General features: G+C 35.9%; 1 protein-coding gene across 11 annotated transcripts in view; it reads right to left on the reverse strand.

The window, feature by feature from the left end:
* Positions 1–24,492, reverse strand: part of LOC117419806 (ankyrin repeat and sterile alpha motif domain-containing protein 1B-like) — a 260,532-nt gene that overhangs the window by 18,256 nt on the left and 217,784 nt on the right. For 2 of the 11 annotated variants that reach the window (XM_058986225.1, XM_058986233.1), the window contains 9 exons: positions 20,269–20,376; positions 17,364–17,552; positions 16,827–16,952; positions 14,844–14,915; positions 14,129–14,215; positions 13,415–13,552; positions 12,802–12,972; positions 8,210–8,320; positions 7,257–7,351 (listed from right to left, as the gene is read on the reverse strand). In XM_058986225.1, the coding sequence (XP_058842208.1) occupies positions 7,257–7,351; positions 8,210–8,320; positions 12,802–12,972; positions 13,415–13,552; positions 14,129–14,215; positions 14,844–14,915; positions 16,827–16,952; positions 17,364–17,552; positions 20,269–20,376 (1,097 nt within the window). Of the gene's footprint in view, positions 1–5,078; positions 7,352–8,209; positions 8,321–12,801; positions 12,973–13,414; positions 13,553–14,128; positions 14,216–14,843; positions 14,916–16,826; positions 16,953–17,363; positions 17,553–20,268; positions 20,377–24,492 lie in introns of those variants that run through there. The other 9 variants (XM_058986229.1, XM_058986226.1, XM_058986227.1 and 6 more) reach the window with 9 other exon arrangements.

Consider the following 24,492-nt stretch of genomic DNA (forward strand, 5'->3'; position numbering starts at 1 on the left):
GGCACACTGTTCCTGTTATACCGCGCCCTCACAGGTCGGGAGGGAGACTGTTGACTAGGATTAATTCGCTCTGTCACAATGTATAATTATTTTTTGTGTTTACAGCAAACTTGCAGAACAGTCCTTGTTGTGAGCAGAGAGGTACAGATCTGATTCGAGGATTCAGAATAGTGTGAAATTGATATTTTCCAAAAGAATCAGAACTTTTAAAGTGATTTATAAAATGTTGATATTGCATAGTAACTGAACATTGACCTGGGTTTCCTCTGAAATGGAGATTGTTAGGCACCATTTCAGCTGTGCTGATAATGAGCTGTATGACAGGCTTTGGCCTGCTTCTTTTTTTTCTATCTTTGACTTTCCAGAATTTTCACTATTTTTTACAAGCCTTTTTAAGGCCATTTCCCACATTTCATTGTGCTTAGTGTAGGTATTCTGATCATTCCTGCATATGGGTTGTTTAAGTTTATGAACCCATTAGAGAAAGTATCAAAATATAGTCCCTTGTAAAATTACAAGACAATAATCATTTCTGATAGCTACTTTTTATGTACTGTAAGTATACAGTACAAGTTATCTGGGTCAGGCAACTCTGGTTCTGGAGTGCCACATTGTCTTGTGTTGTATGTGGATAATTCTCTAAACATGTTTTTGGTGGATAATCGCGATCGACACAGGGAGTGATACCAGACTGCAGTGTGACAGAACAGATCAACTATACAATGATATAATGTGATTAACAGTGGCAGTCTGACTGCTTAATACAGGGATGAGCCAGTTCATAAGCTAGTTTGTGTGAGCAGGTGGAATTCTGTCAGAAACACTGTCAGAATTGCAAGTGGCTCTTTTCTTTACCTTCCCTTCACTATGACTGTTTCAATAGAGTCATAAAATTGATTGCAGCTTCCCAGGCAGGGAAATAAAAAAAAATAAAAAAAGTAGTCTAAAGAATGTTGCACAATTTTGCTCTGCTTCTGGTTGAGTGTAGTTTGGTTTTTCAATTTACTGAAGGATTTTTAATTCCAACCAACACCCCCCCACCCTAAAAGGTTTTCATGAGAAAATGCCCCAAAAATGTGTTGGTATTTTCATCTGCTTGTAAAGTTTACAGTAATTAAGGACTGAGGTGAAAACAACACTACAAATCTTATCTTGCACCAGTACATTTTAAAATAATACAGCATTTAGGCATTTTTTGATAACCTTAAATATATTGATTGAAACTTTTAATTTACCTCAGAGGTTTATGTTTGAATGTTTGCCGACATGGGTAAATCTTTTATCTTCACTCCAGCATTAACATTCATGTCGATAAACAGGAGACGTCTTTATTTGCAGGATTTGGTTCAAAGCAGTGTTCCTCGTTATATGTCCCACGTACGTACTTGTGCATTTTTCATTCCCATTTCACCAGCTCCACTGCCGCTTTAACCTGCCTACTTTTTTTTATTATTCAGCCAATCACAAAATGTAAATCATAAATCCTACTCTTCTTATTGGTTGTTGCTCGAGAACCGCGTGACCACACGTCAGTTCCCGTCGGCATTAGTACACGGTGATAGCTACTGAGGTTTGTAATTTGAAAAGGGATTGAAAGCAGCCGTAAAAAATGGACCGTTTTTTTAATTCGCAAAAAATGAACAAGATATGAAAATGAAGGGCTTTCTACTGAAGCCACCGATACTGCTCCCAGTCAAAGTACAACAAGCGAGTCCTCAGCGCTCTCTGATTCTGAAGACGTTTCGTGCCAGGCAGCAAGTCCTCACATTCAACCGACACAAGTAAGGCAGTAGGCCTGATAAAAATGATTCTCTTAAATACAGAAAATCTAACTCTGTGAAGATGAGTTTTTCTTTATCGAGTTAGAAAATAAACCCATCTGTCTGATTTGTCAGAAATCCGTGTCAGTCATGAAACGGAGCAATCTGGAAAGGCATTTTAAAACAGTGCACAACAATTATTCAGTCTGCTTTCCGATGGGATCTATAATTAGAAAAGAGCAAGTAAAGAAACTGGAAACTTCCCTGAATTACCAGGAGGAGTTGTTAACTCGGGCAACTGGGCAGGAATCGGTTGTTACTGAAGCGTCTTTTCGAATTATATGGATTTTACTCAAATATAAGAAAGCTTTGAGTGATGCGGAAATCATAAAGGATTGCTTCATTGAATCTGCAGAAATTCTTTACACTAACTTTCCAAACAAAGAAAAAATACTGAAAGAGATCAGTCTCTTGCAGCTATCGGACAGTACAGCTACAAGGCGATGCGAAGTTCTTGGTTTTGATGTATTAGAACAGCTGATGACTGACTTGAACGAGGCGCCTTGCTTCAGTATAGCACTGGATGAAACAACCGATGTCCGAAATATTGCACAGCTACTTGTATGGGTACGTTTTCCAAAGCAGTCAGATGGTGTGTTTCGGGTGATGTTCTGTTTACTGCCTCTTGAAGGCTACACTCTGGGGCGAGATGTATGTGAGAAGATGACAGATTTCTTTGATGATCATAATGTACAGTATGATAAGCTAGTTTCAGTTTGTACGGACGGAGCGTCTTCAATGACTGGATGTAAAAATGGTGCAGTGTCGCTGATCAGGCGAGCCTAAGGTGTTGGAAAGTTTATTTCATACTGTTGCATAAGTCACCAAGAGGCTCTGGTTGCAAAGATAAAAGGAGGGGAACTCTCTCAAGTTATGGATCTTGTGAAAACAGTAAACCACCTGCGTGAACGAGCCTTAAACCACCGCCTCTTCCGCGAGTTTCTCAGTCACTACGATGCAGAGTATAACGACATCATTCTGCACAGTGAGATTCGTTGGTTGTCTCGTAGACGTGTACTTGAGCGTTTTTTGACTTTGCTTCCAGCAGTTCAGGATTTTTTAACCGAGCAAGGCAAAAACGAAACAAAGTTTTCCGACCCTAAATGGATATTTAAACTAGCTTTTCTCACATATATGACTGGGCATTTAAACATCCTGAATTTCTCCCTGCAAGGAAAATGTAAAATGGTGAGTGACATGCTGCAGTGTGTGCTTTCCTTCCAAAGCAAAGTGGGGCTTTTGATCAGAGACTTGCAAAGCGCAGAGTTCACACACCATTTCCCCAAACTTGCATGCATCACCACTGAACGACCTGAGCTGAAGGATACTACAGACCTGACGTATTTGGGACGTACATGACTCAACTGAGGGAGAGGTTTCAATTATGATTTGGTGACACTTGCAATAGGAAGGTTTTGTTCCATTTTTTGCAAAATCCTTTTGTTGTACCAGTGAGAGCCACCTCTACTGAACTGGCACAAATGGGGGCAGCAACTGCCAATTCAGACTCGGAACTTTTGGAACTTAAAACTGACTTTTTGACATGCAAACGATACATTTGACAAGCTCCATATCTGAATTCTGGTTTAAAGACAGGGTTCGTACGGTAGTCTGGAAGTCTGGAAAAAGTATGGAAAAATGGCAAACTGCTTGAAAAACCATGTCTCAATTATGAAAGTCTTGAAAATGTCTGGAATTTTACTAGTGTCACAGGAGAATGAAAATAATTATGCGATTACTTTTTATTATTAATAATAATTGATCTCAAAAGCGGGTCAGCAGCTCTAGCGGCAACTGTCTAGGCAATTTACTTTTAGCAACTAAGGGACTATCCGTGATTGGTAGCACATATGTGTGCGAAGCCAGCTTTTTGGCAGTGAACTCAATAAAGAACAAGCACCGTAACAGACTGAGGCACGACCGCCTGCAACGTTGTTTGCGTGCCGTAACCACCTCCTACGAACCACGTTATCAGAATATTACAAGCAAGTTCACTCGTTTCCGAAGTTCCAACGAGTAAAGGGAAGTTAAAAACGTATCCCATTTTTAATATTTGGGGATAAGTGGGGTTATAATATGTCTATGTGGCCCACCAATGATTGCAGAGTTACTTATGTGGCCCTCCATAATATTTTAGTGGGGAATGCTGGTTCAAAGCAATGATTTGCATGTTTCCCAGTGTCAGGAGGTGGCACGAACTATAGTTTGTTTACTGAGATGCTGTGTTAAGTATAGTGGAGCAGAATAACGGTTTGGGTTCATAGAAACAGGTAATGCAGTTGTGTTTGAGTGACGTTTGGTTTTCATTGTTATTTTTCATTTACTAATCTGCATTTTGTGTAAATTTCAAGTGCCCCACAAATATCTGATAACAGGTTATGAAACTCTGAACAGTAGCAACGTCTGCTAAGGAATAAATAATAATAATAATTTCTGATTTGTTTTTATTTATTCAGTGCAAGTTTAAATGCAACAATTGTATAGGCTTGTAATGCACATTTCAGTATGCTAATACTTTAGGAATATGGACCCCTTATATTTGTACAGTAAGCAGACACATCCAATTTAATTAAAAAGCAGAAGTGACAATGCATTAATTGGCTATAGAAGTATAAAAATAGCTGTTGAATCTAAAGCTATGTAAAGTTTAGGGAAGAAGACTCAAGTACAGCTACATAAGTAATTCTAAGTCCAAGTAAATGATTGTATTGACAGTACATAGTGGCTTCTAATAAACAAGCAGCATTTTTTAAAACAGTTTTTCCCCTTTAATTTCCCTGAATATTCCATTAAAATGTCCTTACACACTGTTGCTAAGCAACTCATGCTGCAAAAATTCCCAACAAGAGTACTGTAGTGTCACCTCCCCCATCTATCCTTTGAATGTATAGCTGACTATCGACTAGCCAAGCTACTGTTTGTGTAATTAAACCATGAAACCCTGCAGCATACTGAGGCAGAGGTTGCAGCCCATCCCCATCCAGGCACAGCTAGCCTTGACCTTCAGAAGATGGAGTAGGACCGACACACATGTATAACAAGAGAAGAATGTTGTTTTGTACAGCATGCTACAGGAAGCTAAATAGAATGTAACATGTTTACATATTACTTTTTTTTTTTTAAATCTGCTTAAGACACGGTTGTGTGTTTGTGTTGTGTTCCCTACTATTTAGTTATGCAATTCTGTTTTTACATTCTCCCTTTTGGTTAAATTCATATAAATCCAACCCAAATTTAGACCAAAGCATGCCAGGGTGGTAATGGTTGTACAAGTTTGGTTTATTCCATGTGCTTTTACAGGGATATAAATAATGACCAAAATTACAAAATCTTTTAACTGGAAGCCCAAGCATATATACATTTATTAGTTGCAGTGAGGCCACTATTTACTTTCCTTCATACAATTTCTTAATTTTTTAAAATTTTGGTACCATGTTTCCAGAGCTATTTACTTCAATATTTACTACATACATGTATGAACAATGAATAGGCAAAATATCTACAAGAGAACGGGTATTGTTCAAGTAATGTAATACTGTATTAAAAGATTACAACTGACTTGAAGTACAGTTCAGCCCAACCATACATTATACATTTTATTTTCAGTTATAAACCAAGCTAATTAAGCCATCCGCACATTCATTTTTTTTTTGGATGACTGTTATTGTTAAGCCCAGCTTAGATTTCAGCATATCATATAAAAATAATGTAACATTAAGACACCGTTAGACCATAATTACACAATAATAATAATAACAATAATAATAATAATAATAATAATAATCATAATAATCATATATTAAACATTAGAATGTTTCACAATATGAATATTTAAATGGATGGCAATGTTTTTTTAAATGATTCACCATCTCCCATAATGCTTGATCGTGCACATAGCACAGTTCAATTCTGTGTCAATACATTTTACATGGTTGGTTTCAAGCCACATTAAAGCGTATTGATACTGTAGGTTGGACAAAAGTGGTTAAATGAGCAGACTGAAATGTTCTCTTTCAGAAGGAGGAAAAAAAAACAGCTCCAAATTTGTCACAATCTTACTGCTATGTAAGCAGATTCATAAACATAGATTGTGTAAACACTAGGCTCATTAATCCATGACACCAACAATATATAATGAGGAGTCCACTGTTTGTTTTCAATCAAAAACATTTTTTAAAAATGAAAACTAACTTTTTCTGCAGTCACTGTGAGTTCCATTTTTAAATACTTTGTGCAACACATTAAGTTATTAATGGCTTCATGCTCTGCATCCACAGTTAAAGAACTGATCGTCTGGCACTGTATTGTATATAAAACTTTAACAACTTATCCAGTGTATTCCAGAAAATTCACTGCCACAGCTGGGGGGGGGCTGCACACTTGCTGCTTTGAAGACTGCCATCTTCATCAATCCAACATGGACATCAAGCTTTTGGCAAGCTACAGTTGATATTTTAAGCTACAGAGTTTCAAAATGAAAACAAAAAGTTTTTTCAAAAACTCTTCATAGTAAAAGAACCTTTTTTTTTTTTAAGTTTTTGTTCTTATACTTTTATACACAGTGTTGTTCTGAAAAGTCATGTTTATAGAATAGTATACAAGCCCAGATTCAAACTTTGAGGACACAATGCACTTTTTATGTTTTGTTTTTTTTTAAATAAGAAATGAAAATAAACTTTTTATTAAGTAAACAATATGCTGGTAGAATACATTTGCTTAAATTTCACATAACAATAAAAACAGTTTAAATCAGGGACACATTAAAATGAATACTCTTTGAAGGACATGTTGTACATTTATCTCAGTCAAAAAAGTTAGATTTGCTACATAGTTTACAGCAAATAACCCTTTATACCAGTTCAGTTAGGTTCATCTTACTGTGATCAGTACAAGGAAGCAGTTAAACCTCAGATTTTTCTCAATGTCTCACCACAGTTAACCAAACTAAAGTAGAGCATGTGTTGCTAGCGACGAATGTAAAAACACTTTTAAAAGTATTATCAGCTCTCAGCAGCATTAAGGTTTTTTTTCATTCAGGCAGTTGTAGAGGGCTTCAGAAATCCCACAAGGGCTCGAGGAAAAAAAAAAAAAAAAATAGGAAAAAAGGAAAAGTGTTGCATCACAAGTATGAGCAACTCTAAACTGCATTGATTTAGGCCCTCTGACAGACTGCCTTTCAAGAAGTCTCAGGACAGTCCTCATGCGTCAGTGTCACTGCTGCGCCACTGTGGGAGGAATGTCAAGGAGAGAGACAGTGGCCTCATGCAGTGGAGAGAGAAAATGGTGTGAAGTCACTCAAGACAGTGCAGGCTTCCTTTCAACTGGGTCAAAGGTCTCCACAGGGGAAGCGCTGTGCTGTGACTGCTCAGAGTGCAAAGGCACACACAGAGAGGAGAAGTAGACATGGGTTTATATTAGAAAATAGTGGTCTCATACTTAGTGTTGATTCCTCTTTTTGGTTCTTGTCCAGGTTCCACAATCCACGGCACATTAGCGTGACTCTTTTGCTCCATCGATGGTGGGTCAATCTGCTGTAATGCAATACACAATATGGACAGATCAAACTTTGTTATAAAATAAAAACTGAAAATACGTTGATTCTCGTACTGTTTCCAGTAGAAGATTAAAGATTGTGATCTACCCTGGAACTATTTTTTTTATTTATTTTTTTATTCAAAATAAATAATCCTGCCACCTTATAAACACCCAAATGGTGAATAAAATGTCATCAAAATCTGACATCATTTGGAGATTGTTATACTATTCATCACTATTTTTCTTCATATTTCATTACATTATTAGTAGTTGCCCTTGTACTGCAGTGCAAAGAGTATATGCTTTGTTTTTATTGCATCTTCCTTGTTGCTTTGTTGTCTCTGCTCTACTATACAATGTATTAAAAAACAAATTAGATGGAGTGATTTATTTTACCTTGTTGACTGTCAGCACTGGCTAATTATATAAAGACACCCAGGGAGTGATTGATTAGTGGATTAGTTCATTCATCATGAAAGCTCACGATATGTTACTAAATCCCAAATCACTTTCTGAAGAAACATATTCAACATATCCAGGTATTAATGTGTCATATGTTAGAGGTTTATATTCTAATTGATTTTGGTTTTCCTAAAATGTTGATATAGATGTTAATAATTGACAGATATCTCTGTATTAAAAGACAACGTGAAATAAAGTATGTGCTGCATTTAGTTTTTGCTTCCTGGTCACGGCACTGATCATACAGATAAGGCGGCAGTTATTTCTATTCATCTGAACATGAACATTAGAGAGGGAAACCAGGACAGGGAAACAAAGTAATGAGTGAGTAAACTAATAATACACAAAAAAACAGGAACACAAAGAAAGAAACAAAGGAAACTAAAGAAGACCTGAAATTGAACTTTGTGAGGATGAAGTCGTGAAGGAGGAACAGGAGGGTGTGGAGGTCTGTGGGGGGTGTAAATGTGACCCAGGGACCAGCGGCTAGTTTGGGGCATAACCTAAGAGTGGAACAAGGGCAAAAAATAGTCACAGAAAATCAAGAAAATCTCAATTAAAAGTGTAGAAAAGGAATAATTGGTAAGGGCTTAGGATACACTATGCAATCAACATAAGATGGTATGGAAACCAATCTAATTTTGTCCCTCATTCTATTTACTGCAGTACCACTTCTGGTGTAAAATAATAGCCCATTCTCTCCTTTTGAGATCTCTCTTTTTTTGCATTTAACTACCATACTGCAGTTAAACTGGGAAAATATTGTCAAACTAAACAACTAAAATAGATCTTCTGAAACTACTGGAACATATAAAATAATGCTTGTAGAAAAAACATAATTAATATCAGGCACATTGTACTGAAAACATTTGGGGAAAAAAAATAAAAGAATGAAGTTTACTTTAAATATATGAGCCTTTAAATATATGAAATGTACCTTGCCAAGAATTCAAATGTATAACCGAGGGATACAAAAGATCAGCTTCACGTTCACAAAAAAAAACACAAAAAAAAACCCACTTTATATAAAAGTCTTCCTGTAATTTCTAGCATCTTAGGTTACCGTTGAGTAATTGTTTTAATATTACCTCTGATAACTACAGTTAATCAAAAGCAGATATTTTTAATGATGCTCCTATTCCACCAGGGTCAAAATGCCTATTTGATGGGACACAGTAATCTACTAATGGAAGACTGGACAGATTAAATGGTAGTTTTCTTCCGACTGCTTGGAATGCATTTCAGAAGCCCATATTGTACGGTATTCAAGAGCATCCTTTATTAGGTTTCGATTTAAATAGCTGGTTGTGCTGGAAAGCATCCTCACTAGGTTGCTTTCCCCAACCTCTGTATTAAAATAAAAAAAGTGTGGGAAGCATAGCAGTGATGTGTTGGGATTGTGGAACAGTTATATAAGCATATATGCAAACTTGAAACTAATTCCTGACTAGCTTCATCTACAGTATAAGTAGTGTTCCGCGTTTGCAGTTTATTCCGAATTTTACCGAGAAATTACATGATTTTTTTTTAACTGGATGTCGGTTTTTACTGATTTTTCATAGGAAATACACAATATTTTGATTAAAATGCTGTTTTATTTTGACTGACATTGTAATAAGCAGATTCACACTGTATCCTAGGATACAGCAGACGTTTAGACGTCAGTGGATAAAATAACGTTCAAACGTGGTTCTCTATCACTTCACAAACACATTATCACCTGATTATGTTGGCCAATCAAAGTCTAATTATTGTGGCAATTTCTTGGTGTAGTAACTATTGGCTTGATCAAAAACTAAATTGAAATACTTGCACAAAAATATAATTTTTTTAGTGGATGTGGAATGGGCAGAAAACATAAACCAGTTTATGAATATTCAAAAGAAAATGAATGTTTTGAAGCATACAAAAAGCAAAAATAGCAGAAGTGGGTCAGATGAGGCAGAGGATGCATAGCGCAGCAAATACTGCTGCATTGAGGTACATGTTCACACAATAAAAGAACATACTGAAAAATAACAACACATGAAACTAAAACAAGTAAGTGAACTGAGAGACTTTAATAAAAAACAGTGCAGAATGACTGTGTTAATGAGTTTTTCAGAGGGCTGGACACCTGCTGTTTATTGCAGAGAGATATGTATTGGTGACTTCATGTGACAGTACTGTCTGTCCATCAGCCCAAACACTGCCTAACGCCGACAATCTTAATCATAAATATTTGACAGAAAATGGTGATGCTTTAGTTGGTAAACTTATATGGAACGCATTGATGTAAATGTCCAGTGTGATTTTTGACGCGCCTCCCGATGGCTTGCACCGCCCAGTTCTGTCAATTGTCTTTTCTTTGTATGATTTCAAGGTGAATAAACCCAGCTTGTTTTGTGCTGACGTCATGTTCATACCTTCTGTAGATTCTATTTCCGTCAGCACAGCGATTGCCCAAACGCTCGCAAAGTACCAGCTAACTTGGGATGTGGCTTCGACTTGCACAGATTCTGCTCATCATACATGCCAGGGACATTATTAATCAGAAACCAGAACTGCTACGCATCATATTCCACATGTAAAGTGTGTATACTGTAATCCCCCCCCCCCCCCCCCCTTCCTCCCCATTTTTTACAGATGTTTCAATTAAAAACAGGTTTTTACTGATTTTATCCCTATTTTAATATATGTATAAAAAACGCCCGGATTTATTGTTTTTTAAAGATACAAACCAAAAACGGGGAACACTAAGTATAAGGTAAGAATATGTGAGTGGCCACTGGTATACTGTAACAGGACAAAGAGCACACCGGAATACAGTGATTTATTATGTCATAGTATCCTGTAGTATTTTATTCTGTATTTGGCATCACAGCTTTGTTCATAACATATTTTAGATGACTGTCTTTGTGGCGTCTAGCCCTGGTACTAATGTTACATTTATAAGTGCAGCTGCTGCATGCTGATGAGTGGATATTGGATATATATATGCCTGTCAATTTTTTTCCTGGTCAGATGGTTAAGTAACTTATTCATTTGTTTTAAACATGATCACATTTTGTTAGATTACCACCTGAGAGGCCTTCACCTGCGCATTAAAGATAACTGAAATAAAAATTTGGCACCAAAACAATTTATTCTACATATAGTGACACAATTGACTGATTTAAACAGAAGACACCTGGTGTAGACCTACTACTACACCGTTTGTTAATGCCGACTGGTAGCGTAGAAGGGTTTAATATGGGCAATGACGTCATAACTTAACGATGTGTCTTCATTAAGGATGTAAGCGTGTTAGGACTTGTAGTCGAGTCTTTAAAATTCATTATTCATAGGTATATGAAATCAACTGCTTATAGCAATCTAAATGCGCTGAAAAATGTATACACTGTACTGTACATTTTTATTTAATATTTGTAGTGATGGGGTTCCGCATGAAAGTGTTTAATATCCAGTCTTAAAAATAAATACTATTCTCATTTTGTGTTTTTATGTTTTTATGTGTGAGCTTCATTTGGAAGCAAAGCATGAACTATGCACATTTTTTTTTTTTTTCAAATGAAACAGCGAGGCAATTTTCTAGCAACAGTATTAACTAGAAATATAAAAGCTTCAGAATCCTCAAGGGAAAACTGGCATACAATTAATTCAAAACATATCTTAATGTACTGTACTGTCTTCAAAAAAAAAAAAACACACACACCAGTAATTAAAACTTAATTAAAAAAAAATAATAAAAAAAATAAATAAATAAATCTATCTATATATCTATATCATTATTGTGAAATAGTCTTGAGGATTAATGTATGCGTGAATGAATTGTCATTCGAAGCATGGTTAACCCTAGAGGCTATTTTATTAGAAGAACGTCCTCTTAGGAAGTCCTGGCTTGGCTTCACACACATTTCTTCAAGGGGAAATTGCCTCTAGCTAGCCATTCTGCAGCTCATTTCCCACCATTCACATTGCATTATGGGAGTTACAACCCTTACAGAACAGTTAATGGCAACTTTCCCGATAAACTATTCTTCAAGATGACTTCTTTGCCTTTTGGAGGCTTTTTTTATGCTAGTATTTTTTTTTGTATATATATAAATGGCTGATTGTCACTCAGACAGGTTCATTGCGGATTCTTCTTATAACAAGCAGAATTGCAAAAGCTGTCGCCCCTATTATAATGCTGCAGCACAGCCACAACCTGTCACAAGGTAAACCTGAAAAAAGCAGCCATTTTTTATCCTGCAGCAAAACACAATCTATTAATAGCTAGCAAGGCCATAAAGGAGGCCAGAACACACATTTCAAAAGCAAAGCTGAAAAATGTCATCATTAATTGTCCTCCTTTCTGGGACTGATGGAATCAGACTGAGTACCATTTAAGGAAGGACACTTATTCTTGACTATTTAAACAAAAAAAGAAAAAAGAAACTGACCAAGACAGATAATCAAAATGTGAACAGCAAAGGAGGGAAAAAAAAACAACTGTAGAAGTAGACAAATGGATTAAGGTATGACCTCAACCAGGACAGAGAGACTGGAAAGATACAAAAAAAGAGAGAATGCATAAAGTTATGAAAATGCATAAAGCTGATGGTCTGTTTATCACCGTCGCCAGAAAAACAATGCTCTTGTGACGGGGTGCTCTGTGCAGGCGTAATAGGAAGGACATTACACTGACATACAGGGCTACCATCTTGTAAAACATTAAAACCTTTTTAACCCACTAAGTTTCACTATCTATTCACACACACACAAAAAAACACTCCCCTCCATTGTTGTTTCAGATTCTTCCTTACAACACAAGCTCTACCAATATTTTATTTATTTATTTATTTATTTAAAGAAGATAAAAGGATGATAAAGTTGGCTGAAACGTGTTTAATCTTAATGGACTCATTCAGAACTGGACACTTATAATTTTATTAAGAGGCAGGAGGCATGTCGAAATATACACACTTCAGTAAGCAATGAATGTATATGTCTCAATACTTACCACTGACTTTCGAATGCCAATGCGGGGTTTTGGGATGGGTTTGGCTGGTTTATTCTCAAAACTCTCTGGCAGTGTAGATGAACCATGGCCACTTTTTCTGGCTTGCAGGGCTAATTGATAGGCCACCTCAAAAGCCTGCCCTAGCGTCAAAATGATTTCATATGCTAAATTCTGTAAAACAAAATCGAAACAGAGGGACGGTGTTCAAGTTCCATTGAACTAAAGTGTCACACAGGATCAGTATTATTTTTTTATGGATTAAATATTATTTATTTTATTACTTAACAAAACACTGACCATAAATGGAAAGCTGTTTTCTCGTGCATATAATTTGTTTAGGGAAATATCCCGTTTCAGATGATAAAAGACATTTGCTGTTTTTGTTAAATGTGGAATATAAACAAACATTGAACTTAACACGTATAAACAGTTTGGATTTAAACCACAATATTAACAAGATAAAAGAAAAAAAATGAACAGAAAAGTTCAGCACATTATTTTTTAATTAAAAAGCTAATGCCGGAATAATATATATTATTTAAACTGCTTTTTTTTATTAAGACTCTCTCCTGCTCTTTTGATCTTAAAATAGGACCCAAGAACTGACACTCACCACATCAAATGCAGTGAACACGTGGCAGTAGTGGTGGCTGGACTTCAAGTCTTTTGTGATGTAAGCGAATGTAGAGAGATCATCCGGATCCTGGGCAGCACAGGAGATATTTCGGATTTCATGTTCAGCAATTATATTCTGTCAAACAAACAGGAAAAATGACCCATAAGAAAAAGCTTTGGAAGGACTAGTCCAGTACAATATTCCCACCGCAATAATTATATTTTTATTTTAAGCGCCTTTAAATGATAACATCATCTGAGCAGAAACTGCTTATTCAAAATTATCACCTTGGGGGAAAAAGACCAGTATACAGTATTCTGTAAAGCTTGTTCCTATTTACAAGTTTAAAATCTCTTATCATAAGCGTGAAAATTAATCTCGGTGTAATAACCCCCAAAAGGGTATATTTAATGACTCAATTTCATAAGCCTGTCATTTAAGTTATCATATAATTGGAATAAAATAATAAAGGCAATACAAAAATACATTAGGCAGTACATCATTAATTTCAACCCCCCTTAAATCTAACATTATCACTCAATAATGGTATTTTAGTTTGGTGCACAAAATTCATCTTTTTGTTAAAGTTGTGCCATTGTTGTTTGTAGTGGTCTATCCCCTGAGTTTTCAAATAGCTTTTTTTCAAACAGAGATGTAATTTTTATTTGACTATGATTTACACCCTAACAATTACCACGTGGACTGACTTGCCTTATTTGAAGCATCTATGAACTTGACTCCTTTGTACGAAACCGAAAGAACAATTGTTGGAATTTTCTTCATCAGTTCTGTCGACTTCTATGAAACGCAGAGATAAAAAAAAATATGAGCACAATACAGCAAATACTAAAAATAATGTAAAACAGCAGATGTTCAACAGTTCAGAAGGTATAATTATAGTTGTATGGCTTTGGCTCAAAAATGGCCACAAAAAAGCAACAAGCTTTTAATATAATATTTACATTATACTTCTATCACTCCACACAGCACAACACCACGGACTGATAATCATGTCACCTGCCACACACACACAAAATAAGTAATTCCTTTACATTTCCAAAAGGGTACTGTTTTTTTTTATTATTATTTAAAGGTTTGGGACTAAAAGGTAGCCCTAAAAGTCTTGTCAATAATGTTTTCTAAATGGTAATACACTGCTGCTGCCATACAAATGACGTGGAATTACCTAAATCCCATACTGAGAATGCAAGCAGTTTTTCATTAACTCTTATTGTAAGAAGCCTGTAAAAAGGAGAACCTGAGCAGAGTAACAGTAATATATCATCATTGGAAATATGAACTTAATATATATCCCTTTTCAATCCAGTGAAGGGGATGCACAGCGCCGCATACCAACGGGTCAGAAATGATTTAACTTGTATCCAGGCATTCAAAACAACAACCTGATATTGACTCTGACACTCACTCTCATTTTTGCACAGGCATCCTGGGTTGATTCTGTTCCTCGCAGCTCTTTCACCAGCATTGAGCCCAAGTACTAAAAAAAAGAGAAAGAATGTTTATTAGATGATGAAGCCCTTTTCTTATAATGTGTTCATCAATGATACAGTGATAAGAGTTTATTGATCAGTTTATTTACTATTAAAATACTGTTTGTTTGTTTGTTTGTTTTTTCTTTTGTAGGCATTCAAGCTAACAGCTCAACAAAAACGAGTATCTTTTTTGTCAGTCACCAAGAGCACATGCCCTAATTAAGCTCTATAACCAAGCACACTAAAATAGTAGCCTAATTTACTAGTAATAAATTAATATCATTATGCCTTAATTAAGACAATCTCCTACTGACAACCCAGTCTGACTGTCCTCCTAGGAAAAGTGGATCAAGTCACAAAATAGTAAAAATTAACAGCATTTACAAATGCTGATGTCTTGATCTGTTTTCAAAGTAAGCGCGTGTCCCTTAGGATGACATGTTCTAGTTAGAATACTTCACACTTGGGTGCAACATTTTCAAATCCTTCTTTCTACCATCCAGTTTTATATTGCTTAGTACACTTAGGCAGCAAGCACCAATCTGTCTTCCAAATGTACAAACAAGTGCACCATTAAGTAGTGTATTTATACTGCGCCACAATTTTAATATATCTGTTAATGATTCCTTTTTTAATGAATGCTTTCAAATGTACTAAGACAGATTACAGTATGTGCAATTGAAGACCATATATAACCTGTGGTAGCCAACTTCTACTGGTCCAGGAAAAAAAAGAGATTGCTACCTTTTTTTTTTAATCAACACGCAGCTCAAACATACAAGCTTTTGTGTTTTATGTATTTGTTTGTCTGAAAAGGGTACACATTTCTAAATTAGGAATACCTTTACTGCATTTTACTGTAAATAGCACAGTACAAAAGTGTTCTTTAGAACTGCACCTGTCTCTGTATGTTCATTAAGAATGTCATATGCTACTCTTCTTGCCAAACTGACTACTCAGTAGAAAGACCAACTGTGATCTAGAATCAGCAGATGCCAATCCCCCTCCATGGCGGATGTCCTTTCCAAGACATCCAGCTGAAAACCTGACAAAATGTCAAAACATCCTTGGAGGACATTGAATTTCTACTGTGACCCTCACCTAAAAAAAACACAAAAACTAATTCTGCTGAATTAAATGCATACTGTTGCTTCTTGATTAGATTTCTTAACTGTGTGACAGAATAGCTTATCTGCTCTGCAGCTGTTTATTTAAATTATTTAAGCTGTTATAAGAAATCATTTCTTTGTCTGAATTCCTTCTGTTTCACTTGACACGTTTTATTTATGTTTTAGATAAAGCCTTTTCATATAATTACTATAAAACATTTGTAGATTATTGGCAAGTCATAAAACAGTACTTGTTTAAATCTAACATAAAAAGTTTTAAAAAATATTTTCTACAGGTTGTATGTGTGATTGTGAATATTTTGTAAAAACTGTTCAGACATCTTAGCATTTGAACAATGCTGTTAGGTATTCACATACAATATTCAAAATGTTTTTCACTCCTGATTCTTCAGCAGAGTGACAGCTATGTTCTGGACACTATACAGGTAGAGTTGTGACATATGCCTCTGTGCCCCTGTGGCTACACTTTGCAGAGAACAGCTACTGCACAGTATTCATACAGTATCTTTTTATATGAAGCAACAGCAGCATTCATTTTATTAATCTAAACCAAGAACCCAGGCAAATATAGCTATTTTGTTTAGGATTTGTCATTCTGTTAAGATTATCCTTCCTCACGTCAGGGCCTGGAAGACTGATTTCCAAACCAAAGTGTGGCAGTTCTTCCAGATGAATTAGAATCTGAGTTATCATTCTATAGTGTATGTCCACCGTTCCAGTGCACGTTGTATGCCACTGAATTAGAGATTTATAAACAAGATTAGTTATGTTACATACGATACTTACATATGCTTCATAATCACATGACTGGAAAATGAGTTTTTCTGGGTGATGCTGCCAGTACTGAACAGGAGTAGATGATGTGGCTTCATTAGGTGGTCGCAGCGTAATTGGCTCACACCACTCTCCTGCCTGAAATTCAAGACACCATGTACCGTAAATAAATATATATATATATATATATATATATATATATATATATATACACACACACACAGAGGAATGTCAGCATCCAATCATACTATTTCTTCAGTAGCAGTGTTAAACCTAAAATGCTGATTTTGCTGATAGATATTTTCTCCTCACACAGGCCAAAGAGTTTACATCACAATTTTGTTTTTTTAAAAGCATCCCATCAAGGCAAGGTAGAACTCTGTATGCTTATAATGTTTTAGTACTGCTTGTTTTTTATGACTACTAGGGTGGAATGGAATTTATGACAGAAATAGAGATTTAAAAAAAACACATAAAGCAACATTATTCGTTGCCCTTCAATCTTAAAACAAATGCTAATCCAGGAAGAAGAAAATGAACGATACTGACCATACTGACTTGTGCCATCTGTCTCTCCAGCTTTGACCTTGGGCCATCTTCAAAGTAGTTTTCATTTTGTCTTCTCCTTGCATCCGCCTGCATGATAATTTGAGGGATGTCCAGCGAGCCACCGGTAGTGTACGTGCTTTGGCTAAGGGATGGGGAGAGCTGGGGAGGTGTGTGGTTTCCACTTGGTTCCTATGGAGTGAAAGAAATGAAGAATCATCTCAATGTCACCCACAGAAACAAAAGGTATCGACCACTTTAGAATCTGAGTGATTACTAAAGGCAATACATTCTGAATAAAAAACAAAGATGAATAATTTAGCGGAATGGAAATACAGAAATGGACTGCGAGAGATAAATAATAATATCTTGGCAACAATGAATAATTTAGTTGTATCCAAGACTTACGGCGAAGAAAGTCAATAAAGTATAGTGTATGTTTTCTGTAAAGAATAAATAAGTTTACTTTCGTGTTGTCTTTCTGAGAAAACGCACATATACAGCAAGCTACATTTATTCTGTTCATCATCCACTGAATTCAAATAAAGCAAGTCCACAGTATCACATTTCCTTTTGCATCCTTAAGACACAAATCACATTATCTTCTGAATTGCTTTCTTGGTACTTTATACAAAAATCAATTAACTTCAACATTGGAAAAGTGATACTATTTCACATTATACTCATTTGCAAAATGGAATCGGACAAATATTGATGCCTATTACAGCAACAGACCAAAGCCATATTCATAACATGACCAGTAGAAGGCTTGTTGTGATATTAACTTGACCTACTGGACAGTTTCATCTAGGCTACAGATCAACATTTGCAGCTTGGAAGGGTATTAGCAGGACACTGCTTTAAGAAAGCTAACGAATGTCAACCGTTTACGAAGCTGACAGCAAGAGGAGTGCCAATGAATTCAGTAAAGGTATGTGGAGTAAGCAGAGCACCACTGCACTGCTACTAATGAATACAAAGTAGTCCACTGCTCTCTCGTGAGTCAAGGGCTTCTCTGAATCTGGAGCTGTTAATCATAAATACATTCCATAGGCCCTTGTGTTACAAGTACAACAAAAACGAAAGAGAAAATCTCTATGGATTGAGGGCCTTCACTCAGCCCTGTGATACTGGGGGCATGCACAACCCATCCATAATGAAATAGAATGTAGCTTCTGTACCACTGAGCAGCAACGGTTCATGAATGTAAATTATTCTGTAAATTATGAAATAATGTTCACTTTAATAAACCCATCAAGTGTCTAATGCATTATATGGATCAAACATGTAAGCGTACCAAAGGAGTGATGGTTTTTCTTTTCAAGTGGAATTCTGTTCACCACTCATTTGCTGCAGTCCCTCCACTAACCCAAGCAGTAAATCCACCTCCTGCACACTGAAACCCCCTCCCTCGAACACAATTACCCCACAGAAGCCCCGGAGGTCCTTAGCACATATTACTGCATGAAGAAGAGTGCTGCCAACACTGCCCTTGTGTATACTGAATATCATGCAGTACATTCCCTATTCCAGTTTCTATTACTCCTCAAGATGATCTGTTGGTGCTGACTCTAGGATTAAATATCTTTTAAAATATCATATTTTATTAAATTGTATGAATCACTTTTTTTTAATGGGACATCATTTCAAGCACAATAGAGATTTACAGAGCACTTTGCCTTTAAGAAAAACATAAAATTATATTATATACAAATACCTGTAATACAATTTGTAAATCATACATTATGATCAAATACAATCAACAGCACCTTAAATGGAATTTTATCCACAGCATTTTACTGAACAAACTAAACAGCTGGGTGGTATAAAGTGGCTTTACAGGCAGTGGTCCAAAATTTATAATTTTCTTTATAACATTTTTTTTTGTTTGTTTGTTTTTTTGTTTTTTTAAAGCTTAGGGCTTAAAGTTTTCGGTTTTAACCGATAACCGAAAAAACACCCCCGAAATCCTATTTATTTTACCAATAAATGTGGGTTTGGCAACATATTTAAAGTAATGTCAATTATGCACTACAGTCTTTCTACATGAAGAAAACAGATTTTAGAAGGCAGGCAGTGTGCAAAAATGGTGTCGCCAGTTAGTTTTTTGGCGTTATGGTTTTAGTCAGTGATGAACCGAAAATATTATTGTAAATATAAAACTAGTTATGTTTCTACTAATGCATATAAAAAATTTTCTTGTTACTATTATGATTAACATTATTATTATAGCTACATAAATATCAAACCTCAATCAGAGTACCATGATGAATGTTTAATCCTAGGAAAAAATGTAAATAACTTATTGTATGCTGAGATTAATTACTACAGTTCACTAGTCATACGAAGAGGTGGGCAGAAAAACAACCATGAACAGTGTCTTTAGTGTTATAGATATGCGGGCGGTAATGAGCGTACAATGAAATCTGTTACTTCTCAATTCTCCGATTCAAAATGTTCTACATTGCCGGAATCCTAATGTGGACATCTTCACTTCAACACAATAAGTTAACATTTGTATATGTATAAGTGAAACATACATTCAACATATTATAGAAACTGAAAATTGATGTGTTTGAGTGGTGTTTCTTTTTAATAACCAAAAATAAACGATTTTGCCAAATAATAATAAAAACCGACAACCCCCCCTCAAACTGAACAAAAAATAAAAACCGGAAAATTCAAGCCCTACATACAATATATACCTTGGCATGGATATCATTATACATTTAAAAAACAAAATGTTAAATGAATGAACACAGTAGAGCTAGCTACCCTCTGTGGACATACTCCCTTCTTACAGCCTTTAAATTCTACACACAGTTTTTGAAAGCATTTTTTTCCTTTTCTTTCTTAAATAGCTTCTTTTTTTTAATTAAGACTGATGCTCTCTTTAGGGATAACTTACCCTCAAGGTAATAGATCTCGGTGGTTTCTGAGGCGGCTCTTCGTGCAGCCTATCTCCGAGAGATGCCAAAACTCGCTTTCGGTGTCCCAAGAGGCTTATCTTCAGCACCTGAAAATTTGAAGGAAAAAAAAAAGCAATTTACACACACTGCCATACACAACCAAACACAGTTCACTTAAGTCTGAAAACAACCACTAGGGTGGCATGCCCAGCTCCTGTTATTAATTACAATGCTATGATACTTAACCCATGCACATAGTTTACAGCCTGTGGCTGTGTATAGAAAAAAAGGTTTTAGGGACATAAAACAACCAACCTTCCAAGTGGCTTCTCACTGTATTTCAGCTCGCTACAAGTAAATCCCAAACTACAGCAGATGGTCTAGCGTTAGTATGAAATATCAGCCGCTCTGAAAGCTGATTCAAAGCTTCCACAGTTTTTTTTTCAGTGGTATGTGGCTATATAATAGCTAAGCATGCTTTTATACCAGCATCACAGCCACCCTGCAATGCTGAGCCCTCTGCACTTTGGAGTTATCTTGTGTCATGTTGATGCAGTTGACAGAGATTAACACATTACATAATTGCTAGGCATGGTTTGTTTTTGCTGCAAGATTTGATGGGATTCACATTCAAGCAGGATCCAATGAACATCAAAAAGAACCTGGAGACTGATTTAACCTAGCATTTAATGAGCTCTAATTTGGCCATAGCTGTAGGTTACAAATGCCCAATTCCAACAGGCTCTTTATTATCTGGCTTGTCATCAGTCCTGTCAGAATAGCTCATTGTGATAGAAAAGGTTTTTCCTTCAGCACTGCTCATATGGAATAAACACATGCACGTGGCTTCATCAGTTAACTTGACTAGAACTGGCTACTCAAAAGGGAAGAGAAGAAAAAAACAAACATTCATATATAATAAAGATCTGAAGATGAATTACAACCTTTCTGCACTCACAGCAGCATGAAATACACTCTGATTAAAACACAGTTCATTGTTCATGTAAAACTTGTATTACATTTTCACGGTTCCCTTCTCAAGATGCAGCAGCCTCTTCCTTGGGACTTTACTGTATTGCACAACTCACTGTATAGCCGACTCTTGCCATAGACAGTACTGCTGCAGTACAATGTCATTTAAAAGTCCTTAAAATACTAGTAAGGTTTTGTATCGTACTGATAATCTGCATTCTTCGTGTGCAGAATGTATGGGTTTTAATTTCCCTTACAGAAAACCTTGCAAGTTAATACTGATGTTAAAAATACTTGCATGGCTTATTTTGCTGCACAGACAGTCCCAAACATAAAGTCTGGCAGATACTTTGTTAAACATGCCAAATATCCCTGAGTACTGAAGCCGTAATAGATGATGATTAAGACCACACATATTACAGGATAATACACACATAAAAAGGTCACTATTAATTAAATTCAGAGGGTATAAAGTATTAATTTAGGCACCATTTACAGGAGACAATGTACCATTATTATTCTCTGGATATAGCAGATTTTTACCAGTTGGTCTCATGCTAAGTGCTAGGGGTGAAAGGAAGGGGTTTTTTACCCTTACATCTTCTTTTAATAGAACATTTAAGAAAGGCTCAGTAGTTTGTACTGTACTGATATTGTTTACACTTGCTGTGAATTACAGATTATGTTTTTAATATTTGACAAAGGAATATACTCCACAAGGGATATTAATGAGATGCAAATGTTTTTTTATTTTTTTTTCGTTTTTAAATCATGCTTAATATGAACAAAAGCAATTTCAACATGTTTATATTCAGTGGAGACAGAAAACAATAAATGCGAGGGCGGAGATAGCCCAAGTGCAGGATTGTTTGTATTTAAATGCAGATCTCTATAATGTAAAGCAGAGAAATGTTAGAAACTAAAACGGCACAAATGTATGAATAAATCTGCTCTCCAAGAGGCTGGTTATGTAACATTCTTTCTATCTACAGTATATGGGATGTTCAAATCTTCTTTTTCCCCCAAGTGTCCTTGTCCAAAGGAGAACATTTGACATTACACCGTTTTTAAATGACATCAATGCCCACTAGACCTATCCCCTGGATTCATTGGCTGTCACACTTCCAAAAGAGCCCCCTTCTAACCCTCAGTACTTCTTTATATGAGAGAAAACAAAGTCATCCAAGTTATCTCTGGCACTGACAACCAACAGCATTGTTTCATATTCTGTAAAACAAATTTTGTTTTAATATATTGAATATTCTTGTTCAATGGGCAATAATAAAGTCAGAAAACGTATACACAAGCAAGCAAAATATACAGTCAAGTAAAGAGCAATGTCCATAGTATTTATTGTAGTGTGGTCCTCAAGCCTGGTTATGGTATAGTATTGTATAGTGTGGTCCTCAAGCCTTGTTTGGTATAGTATTGTATAGTGTGGTCCTCAAGCCTGGTTATGGTATAGTATTGTATAGTGTGGTCCTCAAGCCTTGTTTGGTATAGTATTGTATAGTGTGGTCCTCAAGCCTTGTTTGGTATAGTATTGTATAGTGTGGTCCTCAAATTTCCATCAAATCTTCTTTACATTGTTTTATTTTCCTTGAGGATCTACAGTAAAAAGTAATAAAAAGTATTGTGACCATTACTGTACCTGGATTAACATGGCAAAACAAATCTTTTTCAAAAAGGATATACAGTAAGAACAGCATAATTGCAAAGTGATCAAAATCACTTCCACAAATTGAAACAATGTTTAAATTAACACACACTGTAACAAAAATATGGTATTTTTACCTTACTATTGACTGAAAAACTCTTACCGTAATAAAAAAAAAAAAAAAAAAAAAAACATGTTGGTATTTGTAACAGTGCATGCATGCATATGTTATTGCCATACTAAATAGAAAAATATGTATGTTATTGAAGTGCTCAGACTAAGCCACAAATAGAGATATCTGCTGGCTGCTCTATAGCCCAAGAAAGTAGATATTCATGTTCCCAAATTCAACTGGTTATTTTTTGCGCTGGATATGAGTAATAAACAAACAGCTTGGTAAACGTAGGTCATGTCCTTTGAGCAATATCAGTACTCAGCATGAAGACAGCCTGCTTTTGATAAGCAATGACCGGAATTTCTTTGAAGCACAAGTTCAAAACAGACCCATATTATAGTGTTTTTTCCTTCATTTTCTCTATATTCTCTTTATTCCCTTTGCATTACACTACACTTTCCTTTGAACAAACTGCTTTGAAAATGGAAAGCAAAAAACTGTATTGCAGGGTTGCTGGATTTACAAGAACCCAAAGCCTGGTTATGGTATAGCAATCTTCAGTAAGAAGAGCTTCAAATTAGAGAGGCCCTTTAGAATCTTGTCAAGGAAAGCTCAACAGCACTGAAGCCTCTGTATTCTGGCTAGCATTTTCTGCAATTCATCATTACCACAATTTGCTCAGAAATGAAAAAATACATACAATGAAGATACCAAATCAGAAATACTAACACCTTAGACATTTAATGTACGGGCTTGGAAGTAGTCTTTAATTGTTTTCCTTTCATTTTAGAATTGTATTTTCTACTGAATTCTTGCCAACACCAATTTGGAGTAAACAGATTGAGAATCTGACCCTTCGTGTCTGTAAGTGTTTGAATAATTTGCTTGAGATGATAACGTGTACGTAATACATAGCCTTCAACTGTCTTTGAAAGGTCTCGCCTAAATACATTTGTCTCTGTGAAAAATTAACACACGATCTGTCGAAGTAGATGCCAATATTAGAGTGGAAAGGTTTTTTTTTTACATAACATTAATTGCAGGGCTGACAAAGAAATGGCTGCTATTTCATGCCTTCCTGTGTATTCAGATTGCCCAAGGGGATTTAATAAAGAAAATACAACATGAAAGCAGAATACTTCTCAGCAACCTGAAAATCGACTCAATTTGGAAAACAGGATATTGGAGAATCCTCTGTCTATTTTAACAATTCTCACGTTAGACATGTGCGAAGGTTGAAAATACTTGTTTAAGGGGACTCCTGAGTGGCGCATTCCGATCTACTGGAACATTATTGTAAATACATGGTAGTAGGCAGACAGATATGGGGCTATGTGGATTAGTGGTTAGGGCTCTGGACTCTTGACCGGAGGGTGGTGGGTTCAATCCCAGGTGGGGGATACTACTGTTGTACCCTTGAGCAAAACTTTACCTAGATTGCTCCAGTAAAAACCCAACTGTATAAATGGGTAATTGTAT

The sequence above is a fragment of the Acipenser ruthenus genome, chromosome 14 (assembly GCF_902713425.1).
Source record: "Acipenser ruthenus chromosome 14, fAciRut3.2 maternal haplotype, whole genome shotgun sequence".
Classification (NCBI taxonomy): Eukaryota; Metazoa; Chordata; class Actinopteri; order Acipenseriformes; family Acipenseridae; genus Acipenser; species Acipenser ruthenus.